The sequence below is a fragment of the Halichoerus grypus genome, chromosome 7, assembly GCF_964656455.1.
Source record: "Halichoerus grypus chromosome 7, mHalGry1.hap1.1, whole genome shotgun sequence".
NCBI classification, from domain to species: Eukaryota; Metazoa; Chordata; class Mammalia; order Carnivora; family Phocidae; genus Halichoerus; species Halichoerus grypus.
The window spans coordinates 439,711-457,010 of record NC_135718.1 but is presented as its reverse complement, the minus strand read 5'-3'; the positions used below and the strand labels follow the sequence as shown (position 1 = coordinate 457,010).

General features: G+C 65.6%; 1 protein-coding gene and 1 long non-coding RNA gene across 3 annotated transcripts; both read right to left on the bottom strand.

The window, feature by feature from the left end:
• Positions 1-948: 948 nt before the first annotated feature.
• LOC118546708 (uncharacterized) lies at positions 949-5,760 on the bottom strand. Its single transcript, XR_013449533.1, has 2 exons — positions 3,760-5,760; positions 949-3,529 (listed from the first exon to the last, which is right to left on the bottom strand). It is a non-coding gene; the product is annotated as an uncharacterized LOC118546708 (long non-coding RNA).
• Positions 5,761-5,952: 192 nt separating this feature from the next.
• On the bottom strand, positions 5,953-16,748 carry ADAM8 (ADAM metallopeptidase domain 8). Of its 2 annotated transcripts, none has more exons than XM_036109611.2 (24): positions 16,596-16,748; positions 15,583-15,689; positions 14,641-14,717; positions 14,422-14,500; positions 14,256-14,332; positions 13,737-13,920; positions 13,343-13,405; positions 13,198-13,266; positions 12,904-13,073; positions 12,716-12,797; positions 12,348-12,499; positions 12,086-12,263; positions 11,815-11,904; positions 11,523-11,712; positions 11,363-11,444; positions 10,842-11,004; positions 10,239-10,316; positions 9,543-9,627; positions 8,790-8,895; positions 8,238-8,397; positions 7,748-7,813; positions 7,486-7,539; positions 6,521-6,619; positions 5,953-6,140 (listed from the first exon to the last, which is right to left on the bottom strand). In XM_036109611.2, exons 1-24 carry the CDS (start codon positions 16,636-16,638, stop codon positions 6,090-6,092), a joined length of 2,505 nt encoding a protein of 834 aa, XP_035965504.1. In that variant the 5' UTR covers positions 16,639-16,748; the 3' UTR covers positions 5,953-6,089. The 2 variants fall into 2 exon arrangements, with proteins under 2 accessions (XP_035965504.1, XP_035965505.1); XM_036109612.2 differs by having other exon boundaries at positions 7,486-7,536.
• Between the last annotated feature and the right edge of the window lie 552 nt (positions 16,749-17,300).

Sequence of the window (17,300 nt, the reverse complement as noted above, 5' to 3'; positions counted from 1 at the left end):
GTTTGGCTGACGAAGGACATGCTGGCCCAGCACCTCCCTAACCACCAATGTGGGTGTCAATGCAACACCCCACAGACAGGAACTTTGTTCACAGACACAGTGACGACAGCACAGCTCAGGGGCTCCAGGGAGCGAGACCAGAGTCTTCGCGTCCGGGCGGGTCTCTGGCGTGGGCTGGAACCCCCGGCCTCCACACTCTGAACACCCACACACCGAGGCCCCTGCAGCACTTTGGACACCAGTGTCCCACTCTGAGCCCGCTGGACATGGCACAGCCACGTGCAGTAGGCCTGGTCTGGGGGCGTTCTGTGTAAGCTCAAGTTCAAGGTCTAGTGGCCTTGGGAGGGGTGGGTCCTGGGCCTCTCGGAGGAGCCTTTCTCCACGGCCACTCTCAGTCACTGGGACTTGTCCCCAGGTCTCATCAGCTCTCTGATCTGCGGGTCCTTCAGCTTTACCAGGTGCTCCAGCCCGACCACCTTCATCTGCAAAATCTTCAGGAGAACACACATGTCTGAAAGGCAGCGCCCTGTCCCCCTGCTGGGGTTTGGGCAGGGTCAGCCCCAGGCTGAGCGTCCAGCTAGCCCCACTGTGAGGGCCACATGGCCGGTGCTTACATCAAAAGCCCTCAAGGGGGCCCCGAGGGAAAGGTCCTGTCAGAAATGAGCTCAGTGCGCCCGGGGTGACCATGCAGTTGGGGGTTCTGGGCAGCAGGAATAGAGTCGGGGAGGCAGGACATGGGAGGAAGGGGGTGGTTATGGGAGGTGCTGGCTTTCCTCCCTCACCCCTTCTGGCGCATTCCTGGGTCCTGGCTGGCCAGAGCTGCCCAGACCTGGTGGAGCCCCCCAGTCCGCGCCCTCCGCAGCCCCGCCCTGCTGGAAGAGCCCCGCCTGGTCCCTGGCAGGTTTGGGGGTCAGGCTTGTGGAGTTAACAGTTGACTGAACGTAGGCGTTGCATTTGGGCAGCATGCGCACTCTTTACTTCTAAAAGTTAACAGCCAAGGAAACGTTCCCATGCTGTTGGCGCACGAGGAACCGCCAGGCTCCATGCCGCAGGCTGTCCGGCCGTGGGCACAGCTCCTGAGCCACGTCACACGCCTTCCCTAACCGCAAGCACAGCCTAGGCACAGCACAGCAGCCGAGAGAAAGCTGTCTGCCCCCAAACACGGAGGGGCAGTCAACGGTGTGGCGGCCCACGCTCTAGCTACGGACAGACAGCTCCAGCCGGTCCGGGCCGGGGGTCAGCGTCTCATCAAACCCCTCCGTGAGCCCTGGCCAGCGTGGGCCAGCGTGGGCCACCGCGACCCGGCAGGCCTCAGTCCATGCGGCCGGCCGCGCCCCCACGCCCACTCCCCAGCCCGAGCTGCGAAGACCCGTGGCCGCCCGCGGAGCCAGCGCCGTCCGCCCGGATGACCCACAGCTGCTGTTCCACAGGCAAACCAAGGAATGCCCCCCACTCCCCCGGGAGTCTGTCTTCTCCCCGGGGCGGATCTCCCATCGGCGACCATCGGGGCAGCTGTGCCGTCACTTCAAGTGGCCAGAGGAGGGGTGTTCCCCTCCGGGTCTGGTGAAGTGAAATGGTTACGTATGCGCTTTGCTGGCACATGGACCGGTGCCACAGGCGTGGGCATGACAGTGACCTCAGCTCCGTTGCTGCTTATCACTTCCTCTCTGCTGCCTTCAGCAAATCCCAACCACAGGATGATATCACTTTCCGGCTTCCTCAAGAAAACAGCTCATCAAGATTTGGGTATCCGCTAGGGAACTGTGCTGTTCTCACAATTCTTGACGGCTCTTTGGCCCTGAAACCCGACTGCACACCCCCACCCTCCCTGCACTGTCTCAGGTCCAAACCTGCAGCCTGCGCTCCCACAGGGGTGGGGGTGGGGGTGGGGGTGCCCCTCTCTATGTCAGCGAGGGACCGGAGCACTTCCTGAACCCAGGAACACTGCAGACCCTTAGTGAAGGAGCAGAGGAAGAGCCGTGCACCTGCGGGACCAGGCACAGGCCCTGGGCTGGGGGGTGTTTTCTGCTCCCTGACTCAGCCCCTCCCTGGGGCCTCAGCACCTCTGGGTGGTGGCACTTGTGACTGTCTATAGTCCCCGTGGGCCCTGGGGTCTGGTAACTGCCAAGGCTGGGTGGTGGTGAGTCATGGGGGATGGAGGTCCACCATACTCTTCTCTCTGCTTGTGGGTAGTTTGGAATGTTCCACAGTTGTTTTCTAAATAGTCAAACTAACTGTGGGTTCTCCCTGGTCAGGGACCTTGCCTGCCCCACCTACTGCCATACCCACACTGGGTCCCGGCTTCCCAGAAGGGAAGGCAGCCCCCCTGCTTCCTGGGGGGTGTCTGGGCACTGAGGGGCACCCAGGTCACTGCACCTTGACCATCTCCTGCAGCACGGCCACAGCCTGCTCCTTCTCCTCCAGGAGCTGCTGCGGCCTGGGGTCCAGGTGCTCCCGGCACCCACCGGCTGGGTCCTGACCGAAAGGCAGACACCCAGCCTTTAACCCAGAGGGCTGGTGGGGGTAGGTTAGAGTGGAGCGGCTGAGGTCAGGAGACAGGGGCCTGTCTTCTCTGGAGTCCTCGGACTCCGGAGGGTCTTCGCCCTGGAGGGTGCCGTGGGTACGGCAGGCCTGTGAGATAAGCAGACGCAGGAGCTCAGGGAAGAGGCTGACCCGGCAACAGCACAGGGGGCGGGGGGGGGGGGCACGGAGCCCACAGAGGCACCACGCAGGCGCCCTCTGGCCTGACGCCATCCCACAGTACAGCCCTGGATGCCTCGGAATGGCCCCCTCATGGACTGCGGGCAGGGCGGCGGGCTCCCACTCGGGAAGCTGCAGCCTGGGGGGCCTTGGAGCCAGGACACCCCCCCCCGGAGGTGTGAACTCGAGAGAGCCACATGCCTGTCTGACACTGCCCTTCGTGGGAGGCCCGAGGGGGTTGTGACGGGCCTCAGTTCCCCAAACCTGGGGATTTGGATACTACCGGCGTGGGCCGGGGTGGTGAGCTCTGCCCATGGTCTGTCAGCATTAGCACTGGTGGGTCCTGGATCCTGCCAAGGTTTTAAAGGTTGTACAGTGAGGGCCGGCCGAGGAGGGGCTGCTCATCGTTCATGTTGCCAACATACCTCCCTGTGTTTCTAGGCACAGATGGGGGGGCAGCAAACTGGAGAGGAGCCAGCATGGCCCGGGCTGGCCTGGGCACAGGGAGTTTTCACCGTCCCAGGGCCAGTGGGTCAGGCCAGGAAAGGGCCAAGGGCTGGGGCTTCACCAGTCTGTCCCCCAGGGTCGCGGGTGTGCAGGGCCTTCATCACCACGTGGCCACATCCCAGCATGACAAACGCGGCAGGTCTAAGGCCATACAATGGCCCCAACACGTATGGCTGTGGAGAGCGGGGCTTGCTGGACAGCGCCGTCCTTCACCTTTTCCCTCAGTGCACACAAGATGGACTTGATGGCCCCAGGCGTGTTGGCCACCACCCTTCAGATTTCCGTTTCTGAGACCCACAAACGCAGCTTGTGAAAGACTTTCCTGCAAAGGAAGTGGGGGTAGTCCTCAGAGCAGTGCACTTTGTGGGGCCAGGAGGTGGGCCTGGCTTTCCTTGGAGGAGAGGCTGGGACTCGTGTGCCTTCTTGCCCCTGCACCCACAGAAGCCCCGCAACCACCCTGTTCCCAGCCGTCCCATCCGGGGCCAGAGTAGTCAGTGCCCCGCGCCTTCAGGCCGGGCCTGGCCCAGCCTGGGCCTCTGTGGGAAAGCTCACCTTCTGGTGAGGAAGTCCTGCTGGCTCCCCTCCAAAGTGCTCAGAATCAGACTTCTCATCACCCCCTAGAGCCTCCCCCTCTCACCCCTGTGGTTGAGCAGCGGCCTCCACCTCCCCCCAAGTCCCCTTTTCCCTCACAGCTCTCTGAAATGAGTCCTACCAGGACCTGCCCAGGTCTCAACCTCGCAGTCCCTTCTATCCCCGTCAGGCTCGGAGCCAGGTCCTGACCATGGCCTCCAGGGGCCCCGGGCAGCTTCAGCTCCCCTCCGCATCCAGCTTCAGGAGCACAGGGACCCTGCTCCCTGCTCCCCAGGGCAGCCTCCGCTGCCCCCCTAGGTCACCCACACCTCATTCTGCTGTCACTTTCTCAGGGTCCTTGTCCTTCCTATTACCCATCACGACTGACGCTGGTTACATCTCATTTATCTGTCTTCCCACTAGACAGAGCGTCAACCCCATGAAGGCAGGGGCCCGGAGCAGAGCCTGCCACCCAGAATTACTGATGAGTCAGTGAGTGAGAGGTGCGGTCAGCATGGGTTGAGCAGTCGGAGGGCAGGACTGACGCCCTGGTGGGTGGGTCTCAAGCTGACGGTGCTGTCCTCTTGGTGGCTGATGGTGAGACTCCAGCGGATAGGGGACACAAACACTGACAAGGCTGTCAGGGAAACAGCCTGAGAACGTGCCCCAGAGACCAGGAGGGGTAGGGGAGAGCAAGGAGTGGGGCAGGGAGGCAGAAGGCCTGCCTGTGAAAATGCTCCAGTTGCTGAGCTTCTGGTCCGTGTTGCAGGTGGGGACATAGTTGTGCAAATCCACAAGCCGGGGGTAGAAGTGCTCCACGATCTCTGCCAGCATCACTGGAGGCGCGGGGGGTGCAAGGTCAGCCTGGCCTGATGAGCTTAGAAGTCTTCCTTTCCTTACACATCAGTCTCCCAGGGCCCCTGAGGTGGAGGAGGACAGAGACCAGGCGGGAGAACTCGGGACAGTCCACGTCCTGGGGGAGCGGCCACAGGGGCCAGCCTGCAGGTCCCCCAGCAGCGTGTGGGTGCCCCCGGGGAGAGGGCTGGGAGAGCCGGCCTGGGGTCGGGGGGGCTGCAGGACGAGCCCTGAGGCTGCCCCCTCCTCCCCAGGAAATGCTGGGGGAGGGGAATTCCCCCCAACTGCAGCTGGACGCAGCAGGCGGCGCCTGTCGGCCACGTGGCTCCTCCTCCAGGGGCCGGCCGCATGGCGGCCCCGTTTCTGCGTCCGGCCCGTTCCTTCCAGAGCGCCCCTCACGCCCGTGCTCTGGGGTCTCCTGCACTTGCAGGGAGCCTGCGCGGCTGGGACGCTTCGCAGGCACTGGCCGGGCCCTGCGGTCTGCCCGCTGGGCATCCTTCAGCCGGGAGCGAGCTCCTGCCTGCTGACGGGCGGCCCTGCGGCCTCCACCCTCCCCGGCCGGGCACCCCCAAGCCCTCGGCAGTCCCCGGCGTCTCCCCGCCGGCCCGCCGTCGCTGAAGTCCCGGGCCAGGGGGCGCTTGGGGCGGCTGAGCGGGAGTCCGTCCAGCCAGGCGCAGAGGCCGCGGCGGGGACCGCGCGCTCGGCCCCGTTGCGCCCAGCATGGCGGCGGGACTGGCTGTTGGGGCCGTTGCCGGGTGACGGCGGCCGGATAGCCCCGGGGACCGGAAGGGGCGGGGCGGGGGCGTGATGTTGGGGCCGTTGCCGGGAGACGGCGCCCGGAGAGCCCTGGGGACCGGAAGGGGCGGGGCGGCGGGGCGGGCTGTTGGGGCCGTTGCCTCAGCGCCCTTGGGCTGCTGACTTCCGGTGGGGAGGGGTCCTGCTAAGGTCCAGGAGAGAAGGTAGAATTTTGGCATCGTCGGTTTTCAGCGCACGCTTTAACAAGCACTGAGCCCTTAACGTGTTATAAATTGTATCCCACGTTCTTTTACACTCTAACATCGATTTAATAAAAATCTCCGATTATTTAGAACTTGATCAATAACTTAATCAGAAAATACACACACTTCATTGCAGTTTCGGCCCTGCTGCGGGGACGGGGCCGGGGCGGGGGGGGGTGCTGCTTCCAGAGCAGCGGCCGGCCGCAGGTGCCCCTCGGGGTGCGGGACCCCCGGGGGGGCGCAGTCTAGAAGGCCGGGGGTCCCGGGCGGGGGGGGTGCTTCCAGAGCAGCGGCCGGCCGCAGACGCCCCTCGGGGTGCGGGACCCCCGGGGGGGGGCGCAGTGCAGAAGGCCGGGGGTCCCGGGCGGGGGTGGCCGGCCGGTGGGAGAGGGGAGTCCGGCCCGGCTCTTCCGTTAGCACTTCTCAGGCCGCACCCAGGCCCAGCGCCTGCAGCCCGCGTCACCTCCTCTGCACCGGGGGCTTCAGAGCAGCCTTCGGACCAACGGCGCCCTCGGAGGAAGAAAAAGAACCGATGCTAAAACGCATCTGCTACCAAGAGCACAAATGAATCATACTTCCTTTTGCATTTCCTAAAATGTAGGTCACCGCTCACGCAACATGGAGTCATGCTGCTCACACTTGTGGCCACAAGATCAGCAGCTAAGCCTTGGGAACCTTACACTGTCTCCCTTGTACTAACAGGAGGAAAAGATTCACAGCCAACAGGAGCGGCTCCCTGAAAAGTCCCGACAGTGTCAAGTGGATGTTGAAACAAACCTGGCGGACCGTGTCCCCCTCAGGCCGGTGTCCCCCTCAGGCCGGTGCCTCAGCCAGCCAGCCGGGGAGACTGCGCACCCTGTTGCCCAGCGCCCTGGGAGAGAGAGGCTCACCTGCATGGGTCCAGGGTTGGCCCCTCCGGGTCCAGGGTTGGCCCCTCCAGCCCCAGGCTTGACTGGTGGCAGCGGGGGTGGGAAGGTCGGCTTCACACCCTGGAGGACACAGACAGTGGACGCTGGACACCATTGAATGCCCCGTCTTCCCCAGCATCTCCTAGCAAAGTTCCCCAGGTCCACTCTTCTCCTGACCCCCCTGCAGGCTTCTCGACAAAGTGCCCCCAGGTGGGGCAGAATCAAACCCAAACGTGGCAGAACCCCCTCCTGGGCCCATCAGCCACAACCTACCTCACCACCTCCCCCTCTCCCTCGGAGTCCTCACCCCACCCTACCCCAGGGTTTCCCAAGAAAAGCTCTTAAATGGCCAGAATGTGGGTCTTTGGAGGTTCAAAAGCCAAGAATTAACCACTAAACAATTAACCACTAAACTTTGCATCTGTTTGCATTTCAGCTTTCTCTGGGCTGGCAGGACAGGTGCCCCCAGGATCTGGGGTGGAGGAAGGGAAGGCCCACCAGGAACACTGGCCACACCCCCGCGCCCCAGGGAAGACCCTTGGTGTGCACGACACAGCTCCCTTGTAGCCTTGGCTGGCTATCACCACTCCTTGGCTAGACCCCTTTCTGCTCCTTTGCCCGTTTTTGCTGTCAAAACCCCTCCTAAGGCTATTTCTGCGGCTTTGCTGTAAGCCTAAAATTAGTTCAAAAAATTAAAAAGGAAGGAGAGAATCTTCCGTGAAGCAAACAGCACAGTAATGGTTCCTGCCGGCAGGGCCTCTGGATGGACGCAGACCCTGGGGGTCACAGCGGAAGGAGTCGTCTGCCGCGCATTCTCAGAGCATCTCCAGACTTGAGCTCCAAAGGGAAGCTGAGGACACCACCGGGTCTAGCCATGGAAGGGCCGGCAGCCAGGGAAGGGCACGGGTGCAGCGGGGGGAGTCTCCTGAGTGGCAGACGCTTCTCACCTGCTTGGGCTTCAGTTCAGGGAGGGGCTTGGCAGGAGGAGCAGGGCGGAGCTGCTGGGAGGGAGGGGCGGCAGTCAGGCCCTCTGGGCCCCTGGGTTTCGTCAATGTGCTCTCGGGGCAGGGCCATCAGCCTTATGAGTGCGGCCAGGGCTGTCCCAGGGTCCCCAGCTCACCAAATCCAGCCCCCAGCCCTTGCACTCCCCGCCTAGGACCCGTTTGGTGCCCCCAGATGGCCTGGCTGCTGGGCCCCACTGCTGCTCACCTGGTCTGGGGGCGGCCGGGTGTACACAGGAACAGTGAAGGGAGGGTTGGACATGGTGGCTGGAGGCTAGAGAGGAACAGGGTGGAGAGCCTGGGTCTCACAGGGAGGCTGCCTCCAGGGAGTCTGGCTTTGGAGCTGTGCCCCCAGCTCAGGACCCAAGGTTCCCACCCCTCCCAGAGGAGGAAGACTAAAGTGTGCGCATGCAGGGCTCTGCCCCACCCCGTTGGCCCCCAAGGCCTGAGCCCAGGTGCGACCCCCACACTCCCTTCCCTCAGCCTTGTTGTGGAGGGGCCCGAAGGTGCTGGGCAGCAACAGAGGGTATCTGGGCCTTAACACCTTCCAACCGAGCCTGCAGAGGCCGAGAGCCTCGGGTTCAAGTGTGGGTTCTCAGACTGTCCACCGTAAAGCCTGCTTCACGGAGGTGGGGCAGCTCTAAGCCCTGTTGGGAGGGATCAGGGGTGGCCTAGGGATGGCGGGATGCAGTGCTTACAGCCGGGGGCGGCTGCTTAGGGGTCACTGTGGAGGCCGTGGGCCTGGTGGGCTCGCTGGAGTGGGTGGTGGGGGCCGGAGCCCCACCCTTGGCTGGCAAACCATGCCCCTCGTGGAACAGGGGGTTGGAGAGCCCCTTGGCAGTCTTGGGCGCCGTGTTCCTGGGGAGAAAGCAAGACTGGTCAGTGTGTCCTGGCCTCAGGGTCTGGCCCAGGGACTCAAGGGCTCCTGGGTGTGTCCTGCAACTGGCAAGAAGGGGTGAGGTCCCATGGCAGCTGAGCGTAGCTGCGCACCAGGGGCAGAGTCCACATCATCCCGAGTGCTCTGGCACTGATTAGGGGATGGAGGAGCTCTCTCTGGGTTTACCACGTCCACTTGTCAGCCACGTTTGTCACCTGCTCCCCCTCCTCGAGAGGCAGAGGCCCCAAGGCCCTCTACGTGAAGGGTTGTTCCTCTTCTTCTCAAACTTCAGCGGGGCATTTCCCAACGGTGTGTGAGCACGGGAAGTGCCCCTCACCCGTGATGATGTTTTGCAACCCCCGAGCAGGCTCACCTCCCAGAGACGCGGCGCCGGGCCTTCAGGCAGAAGACCGCACCGGCCAGGAGAGCGACCAGCAGCAGCACAGATACCAGCACGCCCACCAGGAGGCTCCTGGACCCTGTGGGGGTGCATGAGGCCAGGTGTCAATAGGGCAGTGAGGGCTGGGAGGGCTCTGGGGCTGAGGAGGGCACAGTTTTCTCAGGCAGAGAACCGGGAGCCCAGGGCCCATCTGAGGAGCCTCCGCACTGAGACCCAGTCCGTTACACCCGCGCTGTGGGCTCTCAGATGACGGGCTGGAGGGCTTGGCGGTGACCGGCCCCGGCCCACAGTGACGTGAGCAAGGTCTGGCCAGGCCCTGGAGACCGTGGTGCTGCGGACGGCTGCATGCACAGCGGCCACTGCAGAGGAAGACACCTGGGGGAGCGGGGGCCCCTCAGACTCCTGCGCTCGGAAGGGGGCTGAGGAGCCAGCAAAAGGGCTGGCATGCTGTCACCGCTACTGTGCCCTCCCTCTAGGACAGGCCTCTCGCCGGCCTCCTGTGGGGCCGAGGCGGCCACACCGGCTGCTGGGCTGTGCCTTGCATCCTTGGGGTCAGAAAGCCCGGGGTCAAGGACTGCAAACCTGAATCTCTAACGATACCCCGAGGGACTTGGGGGGCACGTGGTGTCCTTCTCAGGCCTGCCCAGGTGGTCTGAGGCAGGACGGGACCCGCGCTGGACCCCATCAGGCTGTGCAGGCTGCAGGTGCCAGGGCGGCCGGGCCTACCTGTGTGCACGTGCGGCAGCGGCTCTGTGCAGCGGGGCGGCGCCCAGCCCGCGTGGCAGTGACACTCTCCCTTGTGGTTGCACACCTGGGGGTGAGTGCGTGTGAGGACCAGGCTGCTACACATCCGGGCAGCCGTCACCGGCTGCCGAGCCACCAGGCCAGGCCTCAGGCTGGAGAGGGACTCTACCGTGCCCCCCGGCTGGTGGAGGATGGGCCGTGAGCCCGGCTCCTCCGTGCGTGGCTGCCACAAGCGAGGCCTACGTCCAACGTGCCCACAGCAAGGCCAGCGTGGCAGGCGCAGTTGGGGGCGGCTCCCTGTGGGCTGTCCTCAGGGCACGTCCCCAAAGCTCTCGGAGACAGGGGCTCGGGAGGGCAGCGCCCCAGCCCCTGGTGCCTCGAGCTCTCAGGGCTGACTGTCCCCGCATCGTGACACAGGTTCCTGAGAGCGGATTGCACGCGTCCCCATCTCAGAATAGAGCATTTCAAGTCTGACCAGTCCCCGGCCCACGTGTCCACCAGCACCACTGCCCCGGGCCTCAGTGTTCACATGGGACGCCCTGATCCCCACCAGCTTCTGGCCGCGTCCCCAGGGCACTGGCTCGGCCCCTGCTGTGCCTGGACTCATCTCGAGTGCGGCCTACCCGTCTCCTTCAGCCCCAGAGGGCGGGTGGCGGGATGTCCCGTGGGCTCACGTACCCCATGGTTGTTGCACTGGGCGGAGCAGTTTCTGGATCTGTAAACTTGCAGGTGCTGGCAGAGTCCTTTCCAGCAAATCTGGAAGGCAGTGGGGGGTCTCCTAGGGCAGACATTCTAGACCACTGCCTGGCACCTGTGCCCCCACTTCCACCATTGGCTGAAGCTGACCTGCAGCCTGCACGGCGAGCTTTGGGGGAGGCAGGCCATGGCCACCACATCCAGGCTGGCCTGGCCTACACTCCATCTGCTGGCCGGCCAACCCACAGCTGCCACCAGGGCCACAGGACTGGCCCCACCCAGGCCCAGGGGGGCGTGGACTTGCAGAACAGAACCGTCTCCAAACCCTGGGAACTGAGGACCGGCTTCTTAAGCAGCCCCCCACCCCACCCTGTGCCCCTGCCGAGTCTCTCCGAAGCACAGAGGAGTCCGTGTGCACAGCCCCTGGACCACATGGGCTCGCCTACGTGGGACACGTGTCTAGGACCTGGGGGCCCAGCAGCCTGACTGCCACATGGGGCACGTCCAGGCTCACATCTGGGTCACAGCCCCTACAAGCTGCAACCAGCTGATGCACGTGCAGCAGACGGGGCTCTGGGTGCTCACCCTCTGCTCGCCACACTTGGTGCCTTCAGGTACTGGCTCATACCCAGCCCCTCCCTTCAGGACAAGAGCCTGGCAAGTGCCCGCGTGGGAGGTGAGGGTGCAGGAACTCCGCTCTAGGGGCTTCTGTCCGCCCTCACAGTATAGGATGCCACAGCTGTTGACTCTGTGGACAGAAGAACAAGCCACGCAACCAGCTCTGCTGGGTCTCCCACCTGTTGCACGCTGACCCCCCTCTTATGAGGACCTAGGGAGCTGCAGGAAACGAGGCCCAGAGCCCTCGGACAGGCTGTAGGGTCCGCTGATTGGCACCTACCCCGCCCCCACGACAGTGACACACCCTCCCTCCCATGAGGGCAGATGCTCAGGCCTGGGGGTCCTGGAAGGCAGGGCGGATCCCCTGGAGAACCCTCTGACTCAGTCCCCAGACTCCTTTGTGCAGAAGACCCTCTTGGGCAGCCCCACTTCCAGGGACATCCTGTGGCCCTGGACCCAGGGGAGTCAGGCCACGGATGAGCACTCACCTGCTGGAACCGTGGGCGAGCCTGCCCTGGCAGCCTGGTGAGATGCTGTAGGCGTAGCATGTTTCCACAGCAACCCGTGAGCCTGTGGGGGCCAGGAGGAGGTCAGTCCTCTGGCTTGGGCCCCGCAGCCCCCCCGAAAGCTGGAGAGCACCCGCCTCACCTAGCCCCCACAAGTCCTGGCACCTCTGGGCCAGCACGGGGCAGACCCCGTTGTAACAGTAGCCCCCCGGGCAGGGCGTGCCATTCTCCTGGAAGACGTCCTCCGGGCACACTGGCTGCTGGCCATCGCAGTACTCCTCAAGGTCACACGCGTCCTTTGGGGGACGGCACAGCTCACCAGCAGGCGTCACCTGCCCAGCAGAGCAGAGCTCAAGTGTGTGTCAGCCCCCTCCCCAGGGCCCCTTCCCACCTGCTGGCCGGGCCCAGCTGTACGGGGCGGGAGGGGCACTGACCCTGCAGCTTCGGCAGCAGGCACCCTGTGCACACTGGGCCCCCGCAGACAGCTGGCAGGTGGTGGCATTGCAGCAGGGGTTCCGACAGGCCTGGAGGGCAGAGGCGGGGGTGGGCTCCAGGGCGGAGCCCGGGCCCCCCTCCCCAGAGCCCCCGGGTGGAGACAGGCCTCAGGGAGCAGGACTGTTTTGCTGTGGGGCAGCACACAGGGCAGCTGGTGGGTCACGGACGGGCGTCCATGCGGGCAGGGGGCGGCGGGCATCTGGCCGGTACCTGGGGCGGGCCACAGTCACACTGCTCCCCACGCTCCACAAACAGGTTCCCGCACACAGGGTCGCCCACCAGCCGGCTGGGGTCCGGGGCGTTGGCCAGGCAGGCTGTCCGAGGCTTCTCCATGAACATCTCCAGGTCGGCGCGGCTGCACTGGCTGAACATTCTGGGGAACCTGGCGCTGGGGGTGCAGCGTGCCTCCGTCAGGGGTGTGGGGGCGGGGGCACCCAGGGCACCCTGCTCTGCAAGCGGCCCCCGGCCTCACCCGATGCTGGCCGCCATGATGCAGCCGCCGCCCTCCCGTGGCACAGGGCAGTAACAGCCCTGGACGTTCTCGTCGTGGTCCATGCCCAGGTTGTGGCCCATCTCGTGGGCCATGGTGGACGCCACGCCGATGGGGTTCTGTAGGTTGTGGTCCTAGAAGGCGAGGCTGTGCTGGCCGAGGCTGCAGCCCTTCCCGACCCCGCCCGCCCTCACTGGCCCAGAAAGGCCGCAGGCTTGGCGCTGCGTCCCGCCAGCAACACTTCTCAAAGCATCAGCGCATCCTCCAGGGGAGGCGGCTGCCCAGGAGCACCAGCCCGTGGGGACAGCCGGGGACAAGCACGCGGACCTAGCGCCCGGAGGCCAGCAAACCTGGTTCACAGCCCCCGAGTCCTGGGAGCACACGGCCGCCACCTTGGCCAGTCCCACGGTGGTCCCGGTGAACTCGACCCCGCTGGAAACAAGAGCAGTGTGCAAAGGTGGACGCCCCGAAAACTGCCTCCCCCCACATAGGCCTCCCTGGCCGCAAGCGCTCGGCTCTGCGCCCGCCACCCGCATACGTGATGAACTGCGCGTTGTCGTGCTGGTGCCGGCCCACCAGTTTCTGCGTCCGCCACCGGAGGAAGTTGTCCAGTGTGACGTCGGGGTTCGAGCTCACGTGAATCTCGTCCTCGTGGTTCCACATCTCCAGGCCCACCAGGACCACACGGAAATTGAGCTCCTGATAAAGCTGGGAGGGCAGGGAAGCCCCAGGTCAGGCTCGGGGCCCGCGAGGGCCACAGAGCCCAGCTCCCTGCCGGCTGCCGGTCCCCCTGCTGGCCCCGCCCCACTCGACGACCAGGGTTTCTACCCACCTTGTCCACGTGGTTCACCACCTCCATCACCCGGCTGCGTACAGCTCTTCTACTCCCCAGCCGCTGGAACTGCAGGACGGAGGCCCTCAGACGCCAGCAGTCCCCCGGCCCGCCCCAGTGCCGCCCCCACGCCCTGCCCCACTACCTCTGCACTGTCCGTGACCACATACAGCTCCACGTAGCGGGTGTCTCGGGGCAGTGGCCAGCTCTGGGGGCACAAGAAGCTGGTCAGCCAGCCCAGCCACAGTCCCCCTAGCCCGGGCCCAGTTTTCACACAGACCCTCTCCCGGGGTCCTGGAGCCGGCACCCAGCCCCCTGCTCAGGACTGGGGGTGCCATCCCGGAGGCTCCAGCTCAGGCCAAGGGGCGATCCCTGCAGCCACTGGCAGAGCCAGGCCCGATGGGGACCCCTCAGAGACGCCAGGACCCCCTGACTGGGGTCAGTGGGTAGAACCCTCACTCAGCCGAGCACAGTGGGAGTCTGGGGGATGCAGTCCCGGTGGACAGCGGATGAGGAAGCTGGTCTGCGCCCCCCACAACCTGGGGCCTGAAGGCTGCCGAGATCCGAGGCCCCAAGGCCTTCTCCAAGCTGGTGTTGCTGACCCCACAGGTCCCGGCCTTCTGTTGCAGGTGCTCCGCCCGGTACAGCGCGTGCTGCCCCTCTTCACCGTCCCCGTCCAGGGGCTCGATCAGGTGGACGTCCGAGCCGGCCCGGAAAAAGCCCCTGAGGGCAGAGGTAAGCCAGGTGGTTCTGAATTAGAGCATCCCCACACGGGCATCTGGGGAGGGACAAACCCTTGAGGGACAGGGGGTCTCCTTCTGGTGAGGACGAAGCTCCATCTGCACGGGGACGGATGGCCCCCCAGGCGGGCGGTATACGGGGCACGGCCTCCAGGGCCCAAGGGGAACCCTGTAGCTCGGGGAACCTGTGACTTCTAACAGGCCAGACACCCGTGTGCAGGAAGGTCGTCACGCTGAGCCCCTCTCTTCTCGGCCTCAGTTTACCTCTCTGGAGCATGTGGGGGATGGCTGACACCCCCCCAGGTCTGCAGCACCCACCTGAGGCCGGCACAGGTGCTGAGGCTGGCGGCGGAATGCTGGTGTCCCTCCACGTGGCCCTGGTAGAAGCAGTGACCCTGCAGGAGGGAGGAGGTGTGAGTGGCCCACGGCCCTGCCCCCGCTCTGCCCACTGCCGGCCTTGCGGAGGGCTGTCCCGGGCCCATACCTGCCTTTGTGGGTGCTCCACCACCTGGGAGCCATTGGCAGCCCTGTAGGTCTCCGTGTAGCCCGAGCCTACCAGGTCCCTGGAAAAGAGCCACTGTGGTGCCCGGGGCCCCGCCTGCCCCCACAGAAGCCACCTCTGGCCTGGCGGAGTGGCCGGGCCAGGGAGCTGGACGCCTAGGGCATGGATATGCTGGGCGCAGCAGGCTGGGCCTCCACTCACCTGTTTTTCCTCAAGTGCAGGGTGAAGTTGTGCCCTTGGGTCCCAAGGATGTAGCTCACAGTCTCCGGGTATAGGTCCTGAGCCGGGAGAGGGAGGGGTCCAGGGTGAGGGGCCCTGCCCCAGGGCCCAGCACCTTAACCCTGGGTGCGGTGGAGCTCAGCTGGGCTGGGGATGCAGCCAAGGCTGGGGCACCCTGAAATCTGAAAGTCCCTCGGAGGACCCTGAGGGTCGTTCAGCATCGAGCTAGTATTAGGAAGCTGAGGCTGGGCAGATCTCAGTTTCCTCATCTGTCCACACAAGTAATGACTAGAATCCCCTTCCCCAGGAAGCAGGAGGTGGGGGAGACATGGCCCTGAGGAGATGGGGGCATGGCACGAGATTGAGCACCCCAGGGGAGTGCCCCCCAGCCTGCTGACCTCTTGGGACACGACAGCATGAGGGCCCAGGGCAGTAGAAAGCTTTCCCCAGATACCGAGGTCAGGACAGGGCTGACCCACAGGGATTTCAGGAATGCCCCCGGCCAGCCTTCTTGGGGAATCCCAGCCCAGCTCCAAATGCCCCACAAAGGTGCCGTCACCAGTCACCACAGTCACCACAAACGCGGAAGGTGACACGCCCCTGATGAGCCAGCGTCTCTGGTCTGAAAGGGATCTGACTTATCTGGCCAGTGAAACCGGGACTTGCCCTGGGCTAGCAGGGCTCCTGAAAGGCAGCCCCAGGGCCCACACTCAGCAGAAGCCGCTCGCCTCACGCCCCCACCCGAGGGCAGGGTGAGGCAGGATGCAGGGCGGTGAGGCCTGGGGGTGGAGAAGTGTGGGCAGACACAGACGGTCAGCCCCCCAGGTGGCTCCTCACACTGGCAGGCACACTGGGAGCTACGGACGAAACGGGCTCTGGGGGGCCAGGAGGGACCCCCGGGCCGGCTTCCCCGCCAAGACTTACCAGGTGGGAGGGCAGGGCTCGGCGGGCACGGGGTGCTGCCGGCAGGCGTTGGGGCCACACCACTTCATACTGGTCCACGTGGGGCAGCGGGGTGCTGGGGGCGGCCACTGTGGGCGAGAAGGGGGTCAGCAGGCCGGGGCTGGGCCTGCACCTCCTCCTCCAAGGGAGTCACAGGTGAGCGTGAGCACCAGGGACTCGGAGACGGGGTTCCCCTGCCCTGGGTGGGGCCCACAGGGCAGCCCCTGATAGCTCCTCCCCCAGGGCCTAGGGCTGACCTAGACGTCCCCTCCCCTCCCCCCCCCTCGGGTCTGAGGGCGCACTCTGGCCCTGGGTCGGGGGGGTAGTTCTGCCCTCCTGCCCACAGGCAGTTCACCCAGCCCAGATCCAGAAGCTCCCAGCTATCCACCAACAAACAGCCCTGGGAGTGGGGCCCCGACAACAGCGACCCCACCAGACTCTTCTCGGTCTCTAAGTGTTGATGTCTGTGTCTCCACCGCCACTATCTTGCGAAACACCAGGAGAGAGAGGCCCTGCCTCCCAGACGTGGGCCCCTCCAGCCTGGGGCTGGGACACCACCGAACCCAGCCCAGAAGGCTCCCCCCAGCAGCAGGGAGCGTGGGGGCCACCAGGTCCCCAGCCGGCGGTGGGTCCCAAGTGACTAGACTACCCCCTCCCACCCTCCTCCCCCGGTGCCCACCCTCAGCTCAGGTCACTGCTCCTCGGTCCTCCCTTCCCTGCCAGGCTGGGGGGTCTGGGTGGGAGTGGACAGTCACCCCAAGGCTCCGGGGTGGATGGGGGGTGGCGCGGTTCCCCACCGTGCCCTGTGAGTCCCCGGCCGGACCAGCGCTGGGGAAACGCCCCAGGCGGCTTCTCCCCCAGTTCCCTTTTGAAGTTTCCGTCTGCCACCCTGGGCCTTCCCGGTGAGGGCTCCCCTCGGCGCGCCCGACCCGAGACTGACCCAGCGCTCGGCGAGGTGCGGAGGGCCAGGGAACCCGACCGCGCCCGGCACTCACCTTGCAGACACAGCGCAAGCACCTGGAGCCCCAGGCCGCGCATGGCCGGGGCGCGCTCGGGGTGCGTACACGGGCGTCCGGGGCAAGAACAGGGGGCGCGCACGGGCTCCGGGGCCAGGGGTCCGGGGTCCGGGGACGCGGCGCTCGCGACAAGATCTGGTCCCGGCGCCCCGCCCGGAGACCAGCCCCCGGCCCGCAGCCTATCGGCCCCTCCGACGCCGGGAGGGGCGGGGCTTGGACACCCGCTGGGGAGGGGCGCCTCATCCCTCGCCGCCCTGGGGCTCGCTCTTGGGTTTTCCCGCGTCTACTTCTGGGCCCCTGGGGGCCCCTGAACAGCGCCCGGTGTCCAGCACGTGGAAAAAACTTCGTAAATGTGGATCGAATTAACGGAGGGGGTTGGCGGGCAGACTAAGCTGAGCCCCTCCTTGCAAGGTCGCACGCCACTCGGTGCAGGTGAGGAAGCCCAGGCTCCGCCCGGCCCAGGGGCCTCTGGCCAGGTGGTGGGGCAGTGGTTCGGACCAGGCTCTGTCTGGGGGCGTGGCAGGGGGGTGCTCAGGCGCAGATGTGCCCTCAGACTTCCTGGGGAACAGAAAGCTCCCACACCGCACCCTGCTGCCTCTGCTCTGCAGGGTGGGGCCGCCCCCACTGTGGCCTGGCACCCAGGCTTCTCCGGTGGGTGCGTCACCGGGGGGTCCCAGACCGCCT

What these genes read in the sequence shown, in the direction of transcription:
- ADAM8 (XM_036109611.2), bottom strand. Translation starts at nt 16,638, where the DNA reads ATGCGCGGCCTGGGGCTCCAGGTGCTTGCGCTGTGTCTGCAAG. An exon ending in TGGAGCACCCACAAAGGCAG is followed by an intron (nt 14,333 to 14,421) that starts GTATGGGCCCGG and finishes TCCCTCCTGCAG; the next exon opens with GGTCACTGCTTCTACCAGGG. An exon ending in CCAACCCTGGACCCATGCAG is followed by an intron (nt 6,141 to 6,520) that starts GTGAGCCTCTCT and finishes TCTTCCTCCGAG; the next exon opens with GGCGCCGTTGGTCCGAAGGC.